The sequence below is a fragment of the Lytechinus variegatus genome, chromosome 11, assembly GCF_018143015.1.
Source record: "Lytechinus variegatus isolate NC3 chromosome 11, Lvar_3.0, whole genome shotgun sequence".
In the NCBI taxonomy this organism is placed as follows: Eukaryota; Metazoa; Echinodermata; class Echinoidea; order Temnopleuroida; family Toxopneustidae; genus Lytechinus; species Lytechinus variegatus.
Genome location: NC_054750.1, coordinates 15,933,432 through 15,947,808, shown reverse-complemented (window position 1 = coordinate 15,947,808; position 14,377 = coordinate 15,933,432). Strand labels below are relative to the sequence as shown.

The 14,377-nt window shown below is 35.1% G+C and overlaps 1 protein-coding gene across 1 annotated transcript in view; it reads right to left on the bottom strand.

Annotated features, from left to right (window-relative positions):
• Positions 1-14,157, bottom strand: part of LOC121423713 (cAMP-dependent protein kinase catalytic subunit alpha-like) — a 61,369-nt gene extending 47,212 nt beyond the window's left edge. The window contains exons 1-3 of the mRNA XM_041619145.1: positions 13,914-14,157; positions 3,454-3,515; positions 2,000-2,128 (exon numbers count right to left, since the gene is read on the bottom strand). Coding sequence (XP_041475079.1) covers positions 2,000-2,128; positions 3,454-3,515; positions 13,914-13,962 — 240 coding nt within the window. The 5' untranslated portion in view covers positions 13,963-14,157. The remainder of the gene's footprint in view (positions 1-1,999; positions 2,129-3,453; positions 3,516-13,913) is intronic.
• Between the last annotated feature and the right edge of the window lie 220 nt (positions 14,158-14,377).

Here is a 14,377-nt window from a genome sequence, read left to right as displayed (position 1 = left end):
AGGTTAAGATTTTGATGTTGATTCCTCCAACATGGTCTAAGTTCATTGACCCTAAATGACCTTTGACCTTGGTCATGTGACATGAAACTCTACTAGGATCTTGAGTAATACTTGATTAACCTTATGGCCAAGTTTCATGAACTAGGTCCATATACTTTCTAAGTTATGATGTCATTTAAAAAACTTAACCTTAGGATAAGATTTGATGTTGACACCGCCGCCGTCGGAAAAAGCGGCACCTATAGTCTCACTCTGCTATGCAGGTGAGACAAAAATGTTACAATGGCTGTATTCGACTAGCCGTATAGCCACAGTAGGGCAAATGTGACTGCGCCATAAGCCCAGACATGAAAGAGTGGGTTCAAAATATGGATAATTGATACTGATCATGAACATGTACATCCAACCTCATCTCAGTATTTTGCTGAACGCAAAATCTAAACAGGGTTTGCAGATTAAAGGGATTCTCTGGGCTAAAAATATTCATATAAAATAAATCTAATTCACAGAGCAAAATACAGAAAATTTCATCAAAATCTGATGACAAATAGCAAAGTTATTGAATTCTAAAGTTTAGTAATATATTGTGAAAAACAGTTATACATGTATGCACGTTGTCATGAATATTCATTAGATGGTCTAATGATGTCATATCCCCACTTTACTTTTTCTTTTTCTTTAATGTTATTACATGAAATCATAATAGTTTCATTTTTCATACATGTGTGAATGATACGTCTACTCTTCCTTGTAATGAAATAGGTTGCAGCAATGAATATCTAATGCACTTTAGTTATTATTCCAATATTTTTGGCTCTCCAAGGAAAAAATTTGAATAAACCTAATTTCATATAATAGAATACAAAAGAACAAATGGAGATATGACATCATCAGTTTGCTCACTGCATATTCATGAAGACATGCCTAGAACTGTTTCATTGGAATAATGCACATCATTAAATGCCATAACTTCACCATTTGTCATCAGATTTTGATGAAATTTTCAGCCTGGAGCATCCCTTTAATATCTAGGTACCATTGTACTACATTCTACAAAAGATGTTCATTTCAATAGATTATCTCGATACTCTTATTCACAATGCTTGCAATATATTTGGAATCCTATTCATGTCCTTTACACAATACAAAAAGTCAAAAGGACCTGGGGAAGTTATTTATACATGTAGCCTATATAGTACAGTGTAACGTGAATTTCCTTGTTGCTTTGGATCTAAAACCAAGTGGAACTCTCAAAATGAATGTAATTACTGCACTTCATGAACATGGTGTATTGCTCAAACAAGTCGGCATGATGGAGGCGTAGCGCACCAAAGAGCATTTCATACATGTATTAATATTCAGTGATTTTTGCTCTCAAAATCAGCCAATCAATGATTTGGGTACATACTTAAAACAGCTGACAAAGACAATTGTCAGTAAATTGATTCATGAAAAGCTCGCCTTTTTGGTTTGGTTTTAATGAGATGCAGCTTTACATGTAGTTGAATTGCTCTAATTGTCGATTTACTGATGACTTTGTTTTCCTTTAGACCAGATTAAATCCTTTGATTTGTTTAGACTTCTATTTTTCTTTAGATCATTTAAAGCCTCAGAAAAGGGTCGATTCATTTAGGGCAACCTAAAATTGCATTTGTTCGGTCAATTTGATCTCACTTTCCTGCTCAACGAAAATTACGATGCGTGCAAACAATACAAATGTGCATGATGTTGCCTGATTTCTAGTTTTTCTACATTTATCATTTCATGTCACAAAAAATCCAATTGCTTGGCTAAATCAAGCGATATATTGCTCTACCTTAAATGGATTAAGGCGAGAAGTAGCGAGTGATTGCTCTTGCTTGCTTTAAATCTGAGTCCCTGTTTGAGTATATTAGCGACATGCACATAGTGGGCAGTATTATCAATATCTGAATGGGCTTCAAAGATAATCAAATTTATTTTTATATAAAAAAGAAAAGAAAAAAAAGGGGGGACTTACCTTCTGTTTGTCTAGAATTTTCATTGCCAAATATTTTGCCGTAACTCTATGCTTGACTAACATTACCCGACCGAATGAACCGGTCCCAAGGGTTCGTATTCTATCGAAGTCATCGAGGGCAGCTGTGTTCTGAAAGAACGGGGAAAAAAATTCTTCAGAAAGTATATTACAGGAGAATAAAAATCAGATGAATATTTGGAAGCAAAATAGAATTAAGAAATAGTTGTTCACCATAGCATGCAATTTCACAATGCCTAATAACCAGTCACAGATCTCATAACTATGTGCATTTTTTTTTAAATTTCTTTCCGAATGTTGTTTTTAACAATCCTGAGGAGTACAGTATGTAGAGTTTGTACATGTACATATGGGGGGGAGTTACCTATAGCAAATGCAACATACAATGTATACCGTAAGTAACGGTGTATTAACCGCACCCCCAACTTTGGACTAAAAAAAAAAAAAAAAAAAAATTCTTCTCACATGAACATGCATATTTGAGGTATGAAGAAACAAAATCTAAGTTTTAAGATTTCAAAGTCTCCAAAGAGATTACAGGTAAGCAGTAATCTGCTGTTCTTGATCAATTTATCTACAAATGTTAGAAAGAAAGAACGGTCCCGACAATATTGGCAACTTACACACTCACTCACCTCACAGTGTACACACACACACACAGAGCACTGCCATTACATTGCAAACTACGATACAGTACCAGTCATGCCAGTACGTCTTATCAAATTATGATCTGTGTCTTTTCCAGCGTAGGAGGAAGAAACATTCACAATTCTTGCCCTCACAATCACTTTCAGAAATTTGATGTCTTAGCATGAATTTTGGATACGGGATTACAGGAAGGTTCAAGAAACAAAGAAATTGACATTTTTTCCAGTTGTTTTTTACGGCTTCGTGCCTTCTCTCTCGTGCGTGGTTTACATGGTATCTTATGAAAAGCAAACAGGAAGGAAAAAAACAAGCTGGCGTGAAATGGGACTTTGAATAGCGCCAGCTTAAGTCGCACTATAACCACATTACAACGCAATCTCTCAGCTCACTCCACTCTCGCTCAGCAGTGACAAAATATTACCGAGTATGCTTGGCGTCTCTTTTAAATTAGCCAGGGAAATTCACTACTTTGAATCGAGAACAAAGTCAAAATTAGTGTCATGAAGGTGGGTGCGTTTGTTATGAACAATATTTAATTAAGATCTTAATAATCGCTTCCCATTACCCGCGGCTCATACCCCTCTAAACGACATTGCCTGGGCGGCTACGCCCGGCCACTCGATGTGTTGTGAACTGGCAGACATCGTACATGTACGGGAGGGGTTACGGCGGGCTGGCTCAGACCCGTCACCGTGTATAAACCGCACCCCCGACTTTTGCTTTTATCCCGCCGAGAAAAAGGTGCGGTTAATACACCGTTACTTACGACTCATTTCCTTTTTACTTACATGTTTATCGCAATCCCATTTCTGTAAAAAGCTCTCTCTTGCTTCTGATAGAAAATCCCTCACTGCAAAAAAAAAAAAAATAGGTTCAGAATATATGTGTACACGAGTGGAAAGAGCTTGTATTACACACTAAATAGATGATACATTTTGTACAGCTCATGTTTATTGCCCCAAGCAATTAATAATACATGTATGTGCATGATATGCATATGGAAGAAATAACATAAAACTCTACACAAATCCATCCACTGCTACCACATACAATTCTGAGATTGGCAATCAAATAAATTGACATGCATGGTTTGAAACAAACCACACATGCAGTGAATAAATTCTAATTTTTCCTTCCCCCTTTTGGGGTTCACAATACCAATAATTTACAGTTGATAATATGTATATAGTACATTATTTAGCTTTCCCTAGCTTCCTTGCACTAGCTCATTTTTCTGTACCCATCTTTTTTTCAATCTTTTTTTCAAACACTGAAAATTAATTTCCTAATTTCAAGTGAAAGTTCCATACTATACAATTTTAAGTGTCATTTTTTGGTTTTGTCTTCTTAATAAATTATGTTGCAATAAAAGTTACAATTTTTCTGCATTTTTTTTTTTGTTTATGTGGTGTACATTACTGTGTACATGAACATGTATATAACAGTTTTGAACATCCAGTGTAGTTCTTCACCAAATGTTCAGTTCCAAAGGTAAACAACCAAAACCTGTTACAAAACATTAATAGGTCTTTATAAATCAAATAATCCTTGAAACATGTACAGAAAAAAATATCAGAATCTGCTTCATCTTAAACGGTATATAAAAAAAATCCCAAAACAAGACAAAGAAAATCAATGAAAGATCACACATGACAATGCATTTCCTGAAGATTTTTTTTTTTTTTTACTTTTCACGGCACTAGCAATCATTTTTGCTGCAGAATATAATACATGTACATGTAGAAAACTTGACTTCAAAATATTGGAATATTATTTATTTGCTAAGCTAATAAAAGAGCACGAGAAGTGTGTACACAATAAAAGGGATGGGGAGGGAGTGTGGGTAATCCATATTTGCACAACTGTTGACAGCAGAATAAATGTATGCTGCTAGAGACTCGGTTGCTATAGGATATATCCACCATTAACATGTACATTAAATTTCAATGAAGAGTGTGTGGGATGGGAAACTAAAGATGCCTTGAGCGAGGTGATACCGGGAAAGCCGAGCTCTCGTTTGCCAGCCTGCAATAATTATGTGGATGACAGCTATCTACCCACACTCTGGGAGGGTTGATGATAATTATACATAAAACATGTATGTAATGCCATATTAAAGATGTTAGACTATAAATGAAGGGTTGAGTTACATGTACATGTATTAGGGAAATAAAGGGCAGAAGAACAATTGAATCACATATGTACAGGTAAATGATGGGAACATATAAAAGAGTCAAAAGATCTCAATGAACAATTTACTTGTCAGTATTAAAACGTGTAGTGTACTATATGTATTAAAATAAAAGAGAATACATGTATGTCTTGTGGAGGGTGTTTTTGTGAGCAGGATGTGTTTATGAAGTAGGGATAAATATTGCGAGAGAAGATCAATTTTACAAATGAACTAATAAAAAAAATCACATACATCTGAATAATATGAGCAATTGTACTTATACCATCATATAATCATGAAAGCAGAAAAAAAAGTCAAACCATTTAATACAGCCAAAAATTTGCTTTCTTTTTTTTTATAGAAAACAGACATGATCAGATATACCGTCAACAAACACATAAGCCTATGATAATTGTATGGTATACAACTATAAAATACATATTCAAGATCAAATAATCGTTTGTGCAGGTATGATACTGACTAAATACTCTGCTACAACAGTTGGTCATTATTAAAATACAGTACAGTATATACAAAATACATGTACATCTCTATCACAATTGTACCTTTACAACCCATCACAAAGTCACTTCCACAGTACATGTATGTCTTCACAGCCCCAAGATCTATGCTTATCCACAAGATACTCATCCACATACACATACCAAGCAAAAAATGCAATGTCCTTGGACAAAATGTATATGTACATTGGCTTATAGTGGTGTTACAAAAGTGTCCTGAAAATAAAAAAAAACACAGATGTAGAGGCTGCAGTAAGGCAGAAAAAAGGAAGCAGCAGCGGAGGGGAAACCTGCTGCAGTGAAATGATTTCATATCTTAGGCTGATAGAGAAAATCGTGTTGTAAGCTGCAGGGTTTGCGATAGGAAGTGAGTCCCTCATTAATGTACATCACAAGGTCATCTACAGCACCTGTTACAACAATTCACAAAGTTAACAATAATTTGAGAATGTAAGATTGTACAGATACAGGATCATACAGCATACTCTCTGAAAATTACTTCGACTATGGCAAGTGATTGATATGATTATTTGTCACAGTAGAAATAGAATAATATGAACATGTACAGTGTATGTGTAAGCATGTATGTGTAAGCAGAGAAGGTAGAAAATATTCATCATTGTGAAGTCACCTGTATACCCACAAGAAACATGCCAAAGACCCTGTTTACACTACGTCCTACCCTGCATCTACACCTGCTTGTGCCCAAACGCAACCGGCCCTGCTGAACACGACATTTGGGGTTTTTTTGTGGAGCTTTGGCCCCATAGTGTATTCACATTGAACATGTCACAGCAATGCATGGAGAAGCAGGCAGGGTTGAATGTAAACAAGGTCCGACACATTATATGCAAAATATTGATTGCAGCATAGACGCTGTGGCTCTATAATGTAGGTACTTACTGTTCATTGTTTGACGTCCTTTTTGAAATACTTAGGGACAAGAAGACACTCCTTTAAAATGATTTGATATCGGTCTTTATTTTGTAAGATAGAGAATTGAATTGTCATGTTTCATACTAGTCAAAGGGAAATTTTATCCACTTATCTATTAAAAACCAAACGCAGTTTGAAATATCAAGTTTTATTATTTTTTTTCATTTGTATCAAAGAGAATTATGACGAAATTTAATATTTAACTTTATATTGCTTTCAAGATCTACTTGTAAGTACATCTATGAAATTGCATTATGTTTTATCCTTGTTATAGCATATCTATATTGGAGACATTCTCAAAGTGCCTAACATTTTTGTTTTACAACTGACTCTATTTATCCTGGTTCCTATTCCCCCTACATGTAGTTTGCTATTAAAATTTTAGAGAATAAAATTATGTTCTCACATCTATAGAATGTAGCTGAAGACAAATTTGATACTGCTAATTCTACTGTTCTACTGTATATATTGTACTTCACTTCTGCACACAAGTGACAAACCTACATGGAATTCTTGCAGCACCTGTGTTCACCATACAAGGAGCATGAAATGAGATAAAAATAAGTAAAAAGAGAAAGAATCTTTATGTTGATGATCAATGATCGTTGCAAAATAATTCTTTCATTTTGTTTATGACAACATTCTTACAAAATGTATGATGTCTGTCAACAGGATGTACCTTTTATTTTATTGTAAAAAGAAAGAGTACATGTATAGATAATATATTGCGCATATAAGTAGTACATGTACATCCAGTAGTTTATGTCTGTCAACATTATACTCTTGCCTACATGCATGTGTATCATGTTAAGATGCCAAAAAGAGAGAATGTTTATGGATACAATTTATTACAATTTATTCAAAGCAAATTACATGTAAAGCAATAGCATCACCATTCTACAATAAGAAAAAAAAACCTTGTGGCAGATTAATCATGTAACTTTGTAGGTTTTCAATAAATTACTGATATGTATCTAATTTGATTTTTTTTTACTAATCAAAATATTTTGAAAACATAAAGTATGAAGTGATTAAAGAACAAAGTGAGGACAGGAAGACAATTTGCGATTGCCAATATCATGTCTGGGAGCAAATGATATTTGAATTGAAAATAAAATTACAGAGAAGCTACATGTAATGTAAGGGGGGGAAGTTAGTTACACTAAATTCCTGTTCTACAGCAAGGACAAGCTACATATTTTGGTACATTTCCTTTTGTGTCAAAATGTGAAACTTTGATGTGTGAAAAAATGTGTATTACATGTACATACATGTAATGTGTCATGTATAATGATTATTTATCAAGAAAATAACAGCAACAGTTTTACCATATCAATGTTACTCAAGGTGCATGTGTATATAAAAGAGTGAAAGTGTGAGAGAGATTCATTTTTATGAAATGGAAATTGGGATTATTTCTTATTCTACAGTTTATCATTGCAAATATACATGTACATGTAAATAGAGAAATTCACTGCTTCTGCACATACCATGTACATGTAGTGTACCATTGATGACCGCTGGAATAGGCTAACATTTGCAAGATCATATGACCAAACAAAAAAGTGATGATGTCTCCCGTATAAACATGCAATTCAAGTGAGATTGACTTTGAAGCTAGTGAAAGGCTCCGGAGGTCAAAATTTCTACTTATACAGTACACTACATACATGTACAGTACTCCATGGGAAATACCCTAGCATGGTTTATTTTCTAGCATGCATTTTGACACCATTCAAGAAGAGAGTAGTGCTTCTCAATCTATTAATTATTACTCCAAGGCACAATTTTACTTTTTACAACCTTTGGAGGAATTTCTGCACAACTCCATTAAAAAAAACCCATCCCCTATTGTCATGAAATTGGTGTCATTTGACTCTATTAGGGTTGATAGAATAGGCTTACATGTATATGTATGTCAAATTGTGAAACTGTGCTTGATACGAAGAATAAAACAAGGGTAATGAGGGGTGGTGGAAGCGGTACACATTATATGCGACTCCAAGGGATTGTGGTATTGTAAGTTATTTGGTATTCAATAGGCTAGACCTTTGATTTTGGTCCCATTTCACAGATGCACAAGGGGTAAAACAAAATACATGTCTATATATATCATAGAATCATCAATTACATGTAATTATGATTTGTTTGAAATTTGAAGTAAAAACTTATTAAAAAAATGAAATTTTGCATCAAAATAACCTTAATGAAATGAATAAATCTCTAAGTAATACATCATCTAAAAGGAAATTTCATGAGCAATACAAATAAACTAGGGGCAAAAATAAAAAAAATATGGACATTTGAATTGAATTATATTTGGGTTCCTAAAAAGTCAAACATTTTCACTCTAAGTGAGTTATTTATCCTACATGTACCTTGTTTGCCATTTTTGGAATCCTCATGAAAATTCCTTTTAGAAAAAGTATGGCTACATTAAATATTTTTAACGTTTTGACCATCACGATCATTGGATTTCAGCAACGCAACACAAATGGGGTAGTTCAAGACAAGATGCATGACCATAGAGTGTACATGTTTATTAAATACTCCAGCCCCAGCAGAAATACTGCTCTCTATATGGAATCTTTGAAAAAAAATCTGCTCAATTGTATTAATAGCATCAAAAAACAAATAACAACGTCTTATGAGTTTATAAGAAGAGACTAATACTAGGGCATTTAAATGGGAGTGAACATCCAACATACATGTATTTGAAACAAACAGAAACATCACAAATGGGAGAGAAAGAACTTAAATTTTAATCAGAGTTGAGCATGCAGCATAATGTCAAAAGTAACTGGTGCATTGGCTACATAAATAACTTTTTCTATTTTGATGTACATCACAAGTCCAGCACATTTTATATTTTGTAATTTGTATCATGACAAATTGTGATGTTAAACATGAAGAAATGAATAGACCTTGTGTATGAAAAAAGAATATCAACTTCGTAAGTTTCCAAATGAGGGAGGGAAATTACATGCATAATGTACATGTACACTTGTATCATAAAATGCATTGTTTTTTATATCAAACATATGAAGATTACTTGACTGTACGATGAAAGTTCTAAAAAGCCTCAAGGCTCAAATGTCGGGTGCAGCATCTTAATATTTTTAACAAGTGGAATGCCTCTGGTCGTCTCACCTGCATCACGCGATTCAACATAGCAGCAGTGCTGACTTTGAAAACTACTATAACTCACACAAGATGTTCAGTGATACTTGGTTACTCTTATTTACACGTTTTATGAATTAGACCAATACACTTACAGAGATAGGATGATAATCCAACAAATACCCCCAATGCGGCAAAAGTTCATTGATCTCACATGACCTTTGACCTTGATCATGTGACCTGAAACTTGCACAGGATATTTAGTGATACTTGATTACTCTTATGTCAAAGTTTCAAAAGTCAGATCAATAAACTTGCAAAGTTATGATGGTAATTCAACAGATACCCCCATAATGGCCAAAGTTCATTGACCTTTGACCTTGGTCATGTGACTTAAAATGCGCACAGGATGTTCAGTGATACTTGATTACTCTTATGTCCAAGTTTTATGAACCAACATACTTCCAAAGTTATGATGGTAATTCCACAAATACCCCCAATTCCGCCAAAGTTCATTGACCCTAAATGACCTTTGACCTTGATCAGGTGACCTGAAACTTGCACAGGATGTTCAGTGATACTTGATTACTATTATGTCTGAGTTTCATGAATCAGATCCAAAAACTTTTAAAGTTTTGATTGTAATTCAACAGATACCCCCAAATCGGCCAAAGTTCATTGACCCTAAATTAGTAAATGACCTTTGACCTTGGTCATGTGACGTGAAACTCATGCAGGATTTTTGGTGATACTTGATTAACCTTATGTCCAAGTTTAATGAACTAGGTCCATATATTTTCTAAGTTATGATGACATTTAAAAAATTTAACCTCAGGTTAAGATTTTGATGTTGATTCCCCAACATGGTCTAAGTTCATTGACCCTACATGACCTTTGACCTTGGTCATGTGACATGAAACTCTCATAGGATGTTCAGTAATACTTGATTAACCTTATGGCCGAGTTTCATGAACTAGGTCCATATACTTTCTAAGTTATGATGTCATTTCAAAAACTTTAAACCTTAGGTTAAGATTTGATGTTGACGCCGCAGTCGCCGCAGATGTCGGAAAAGCGGCGCCTATAGTCTTACTCTGCTATGCAGGTGAGACAAAAACTATAAATTCCACTTTTTGTGGTACATGTTTTCCAATCATCTACAACCACAGCATTACATGAATATTTCATGTATTAAAATATTTCATTCATTTTTATCAATATTAAATGGCATGAATTCAGATCATTCAGGTGTCACACAAGTGTTAAGAGCACTTGATTAGAAATGGACACTTAACTTTAAAATGATGGGTTAGACCCACATATCTACATTGCATTTGTGCAGGTATGCATTTTCATGCTTAAAGGACAAGCCTACCCCAACTTAAAGTTGAGGTGGATGAAAGAGAAATATCCAACAAGCGAAAGACTAATAATTTCATCAAAATTGGGTGTAAAATATAAACAGAAATCTATATTTTAAAATTTGGCTTAATTTCACAAAACAATTGTATAAATGCACATCCTGGTAGCTTTAAAGTGAGATTTTAAAATTGTCATAACCTTATTTCACATCTGATTTTGATGAAATTTTCAGTGTTGTACTTGTTTGATAGTTCTCTATTGATTCAAAACAACACATTTCTGGGGTGGACTTGACCTTGAAATTCAGAAGTGTCTCTTTTAGTCTTTACATTTCAGGTAGCTGTATTGACTATTGAGAACACAAAACTTACTCAGAACAACCTAATTGGTATTCCAGATACAAGCAAAGGGTAAGTTTTTTTTCTCAATATACATTTATTTGTTATAAAAGCGCTTTTTGCAGAAGCCATTGCTCAGAAGTGAACATGAACACTTTTATAAGTTCTTAATTATACACAGGATCTAAATATTAACATTTCACCACTTCATAAAAACCACAGCTTATGAAGCAGGGATCAAATTAAGAATTCAAAGGGCACTTGTACAGGAAAAGTGGTGCTCACTTTTGGGGCATCCAAGGGCATTAAAAAAGGCATCAATTATTTTCCATGGGACAAATACACTGGATTACAGCAGGGTCACTGGTAAAAGGGCACTTACTTGGGCCTTTAATAAGTCTATAAATATTTAGCACAATCAAGGATATTTTGAGGGCATCAGAGATCATGGCCTTTCGTGGCATCTGATTAATTCAAGTCCTGTTCTTTTATTGCTCATTGTTACCCCCCCCCCTCTCAAAGAAAAAAACAAACAGTACACATACATACACAACATAATTCATGAGAGCCGTTTCTCAATTTCATTTTCAGAGAGCCATTTTCGAAATTTACAAAAGAAAATATCATACATGTATCAGTTTGACTTTTACTGGTCATGTCAGACCAGGAAATCTGGCTACAGGGCTCGAATTAAGAATTTAAAGGGGCAAGGCCATTTTTTTAAAAGGGCACTTAAGGGAAAGGGCTGGCAGTTTTCACTTTATGGGACATCCAAGGCCACTAAAAAAAGGGCATCAATAATAAATGCACTTTTCAATGGGGCACATGCACTGGATTATGGCAGGGCACCAAGGCCACAGCAAAAAAGGGCAGTTATTTTGGCCTTAAGTCTACAAATATTTGAAAGGGCATCAAGGCCATTTCTGAGGGCATCTAATGCCATGGCCTTGGATGGCCTTGGATTAATTCGGGCCCTGTGGCTATTTCTGAAAAGTTACTGGTCCGACATAAATTTTTACCAGTCTGGGGCCGTCGGACCAGTGCTAGTGTCATGCACTGCAATATCCACAATGCCCTACAGGCTACAACTCGATCTTGGATCGGATTCATGTTTTTTACAGTGAGGAAAAAATCTGACTCCATATGGTGGAAAAAATAATGCAATTTGGGCATTTTATATGATGGCATCAAAATGAAGCCTTCCTAATCAAAATCCCTGAATTGCTGGTTATTGAATGAGTGTGCAGACATTGAGCAACATTTTTTTTTGTCTGAAAATGATATGTGCCCAGGTCTTTTTAAAGAAAATCATATAGGCCTAGACTATAGGCCTACACAAGTTTCAAATTTTCATGAGATTTTTAGGAATTTTAGCGTAGGCCTACTTCTTCGTAAGAATTTTTGGAACATTGTCAATTGAAAGTTTTTGTGAAATGAAAAAAAAAATATAATAGATTTTTACTAGGTGTGCAGAGATGTAGGGTCCCCTTTCATGCACACTAATTTTTAATATTGCTAAAGTCAATCTACAAAAAAAAGGAAAATAGATGGGCATTTACTTTACACACTTCATCTATTAATACCCACAAACTTTACTACTTTCGGACTCAAAGCTCATCTTCAAATCTTCATGATTTATGATCATGATCTTGGCTTTCTTACCACTCTTTTTAAAAAAGTCACTCACTCTCAGTCTCAGCTCATGTTACTTATACCAAGGTTTTTTACCCGACTGCTAAGAAAGCATGAATGCCCATGAGCAAGCAACCAGGGGACCAACGGCTTAAGGTCCTCTCCAAGTAGGGACCTGGTAATAATGAGGATAAATGCCTTACCAAAGGGCACTAGCGCACCATTTGGAAAATCGAATCAGGTCACCGGAATCCGAAACCCCCGCTCTACTGACTGATATTTGATAGATCGCACCTTGGCTTTATGATTTATCATCAAGAATATCCACTAATCACTAAATGTATCAATTGACAATTCATCTAGCCTAATGACATGTTTTGCCATGCCAAAAAAAGGCAAACACTACATTTAGACCCTATCTATGGCCCATATTCTGAAGTTAGGTTTAACTTAGTAGACCGTGGTCTAACTCTGTGCTAAAATTATGGGAAGCCAAAAGTGTCAAAATTTTTATTAAGTTGTATGTTTCTCATGTTTACTGTGCTCTTTCTTGATTCATCAATGGTGAAGACAATCATCTATTCACACTTCCTAGGCAATTAATAATTATGAATGATTTTGCGAGCCAAATGAGCTGAAATATGATATCTCTATCGTTAGTGAATATGTAACAATTGGCTATCCACCACAACTTTAAACCTGAGTTTAAGTTAAACCTGACTTCATGATACGGGCCTAGGCCTATAACTTTACCAAGATAAATAAGGCATTAATTAACGTAATATTGGGAACCACCGTTCACTTCATTAGTTCATACAGCAGCGCTTTATTCAGTCACACGCACGGTTCCCCATTTCCACCTCCATTCACTTTGTACACAAGTGCGCGAATTTGGCCGAAAATAATGAACAGGCCAGACAGCTGTGATTTAGACCTAAATGATCTCTGCGACTGTCTCTGACACTCTCTTTCCTACAAATACCATAGCATGCGTGAAACTGATTGTGTACATCATTCATAGTCATACATGCTATGAATTTTTCGCACGCAAAGTCACACACGGTCCGATTGCATTGCATTGCCATTGCCATTTATTTGGTCATTGCATGGCACAAAATGAATCCTTTCAACAGAAATTTTTACATCCACGACGAGTATACCCTTACCGTAACTTTCAGGTTTGTCCCCTTGTTTAGATGCTGGGTTATTCCCCATGTCAAACTGCTGAAAAACTGATCAAGACCCGGTGAAACATGCACGGGGTTGTTATTTTCACAGCATCAGTAGACAAGTTCGCTAATAAATTGCCCTCGATGCATCTAGATCCGGTTCAAGGGTGCTTCCACACACTGTATCGGAATAACGTTATATCGATATGCAGTGTATTGATCCTCCCGTATTGCGGATTACGTACTTTGTCGTCATAAAGGAGTTTGGATGGCTTCTAAAAATCGATAATTGTGTCAAGCGATACTAGTTGCCAATGCAAACGTAATAAAACGGATTAATCCGCCTCACGAATATTTTTTTACATGTATTTTAACCGTAATCGAAAGTTACATTCTTAATCATTCGTGTAGTAGGTAATGAGGGGGTAATGAGTAGTGACTACATTTAGTATAGTCTAGCA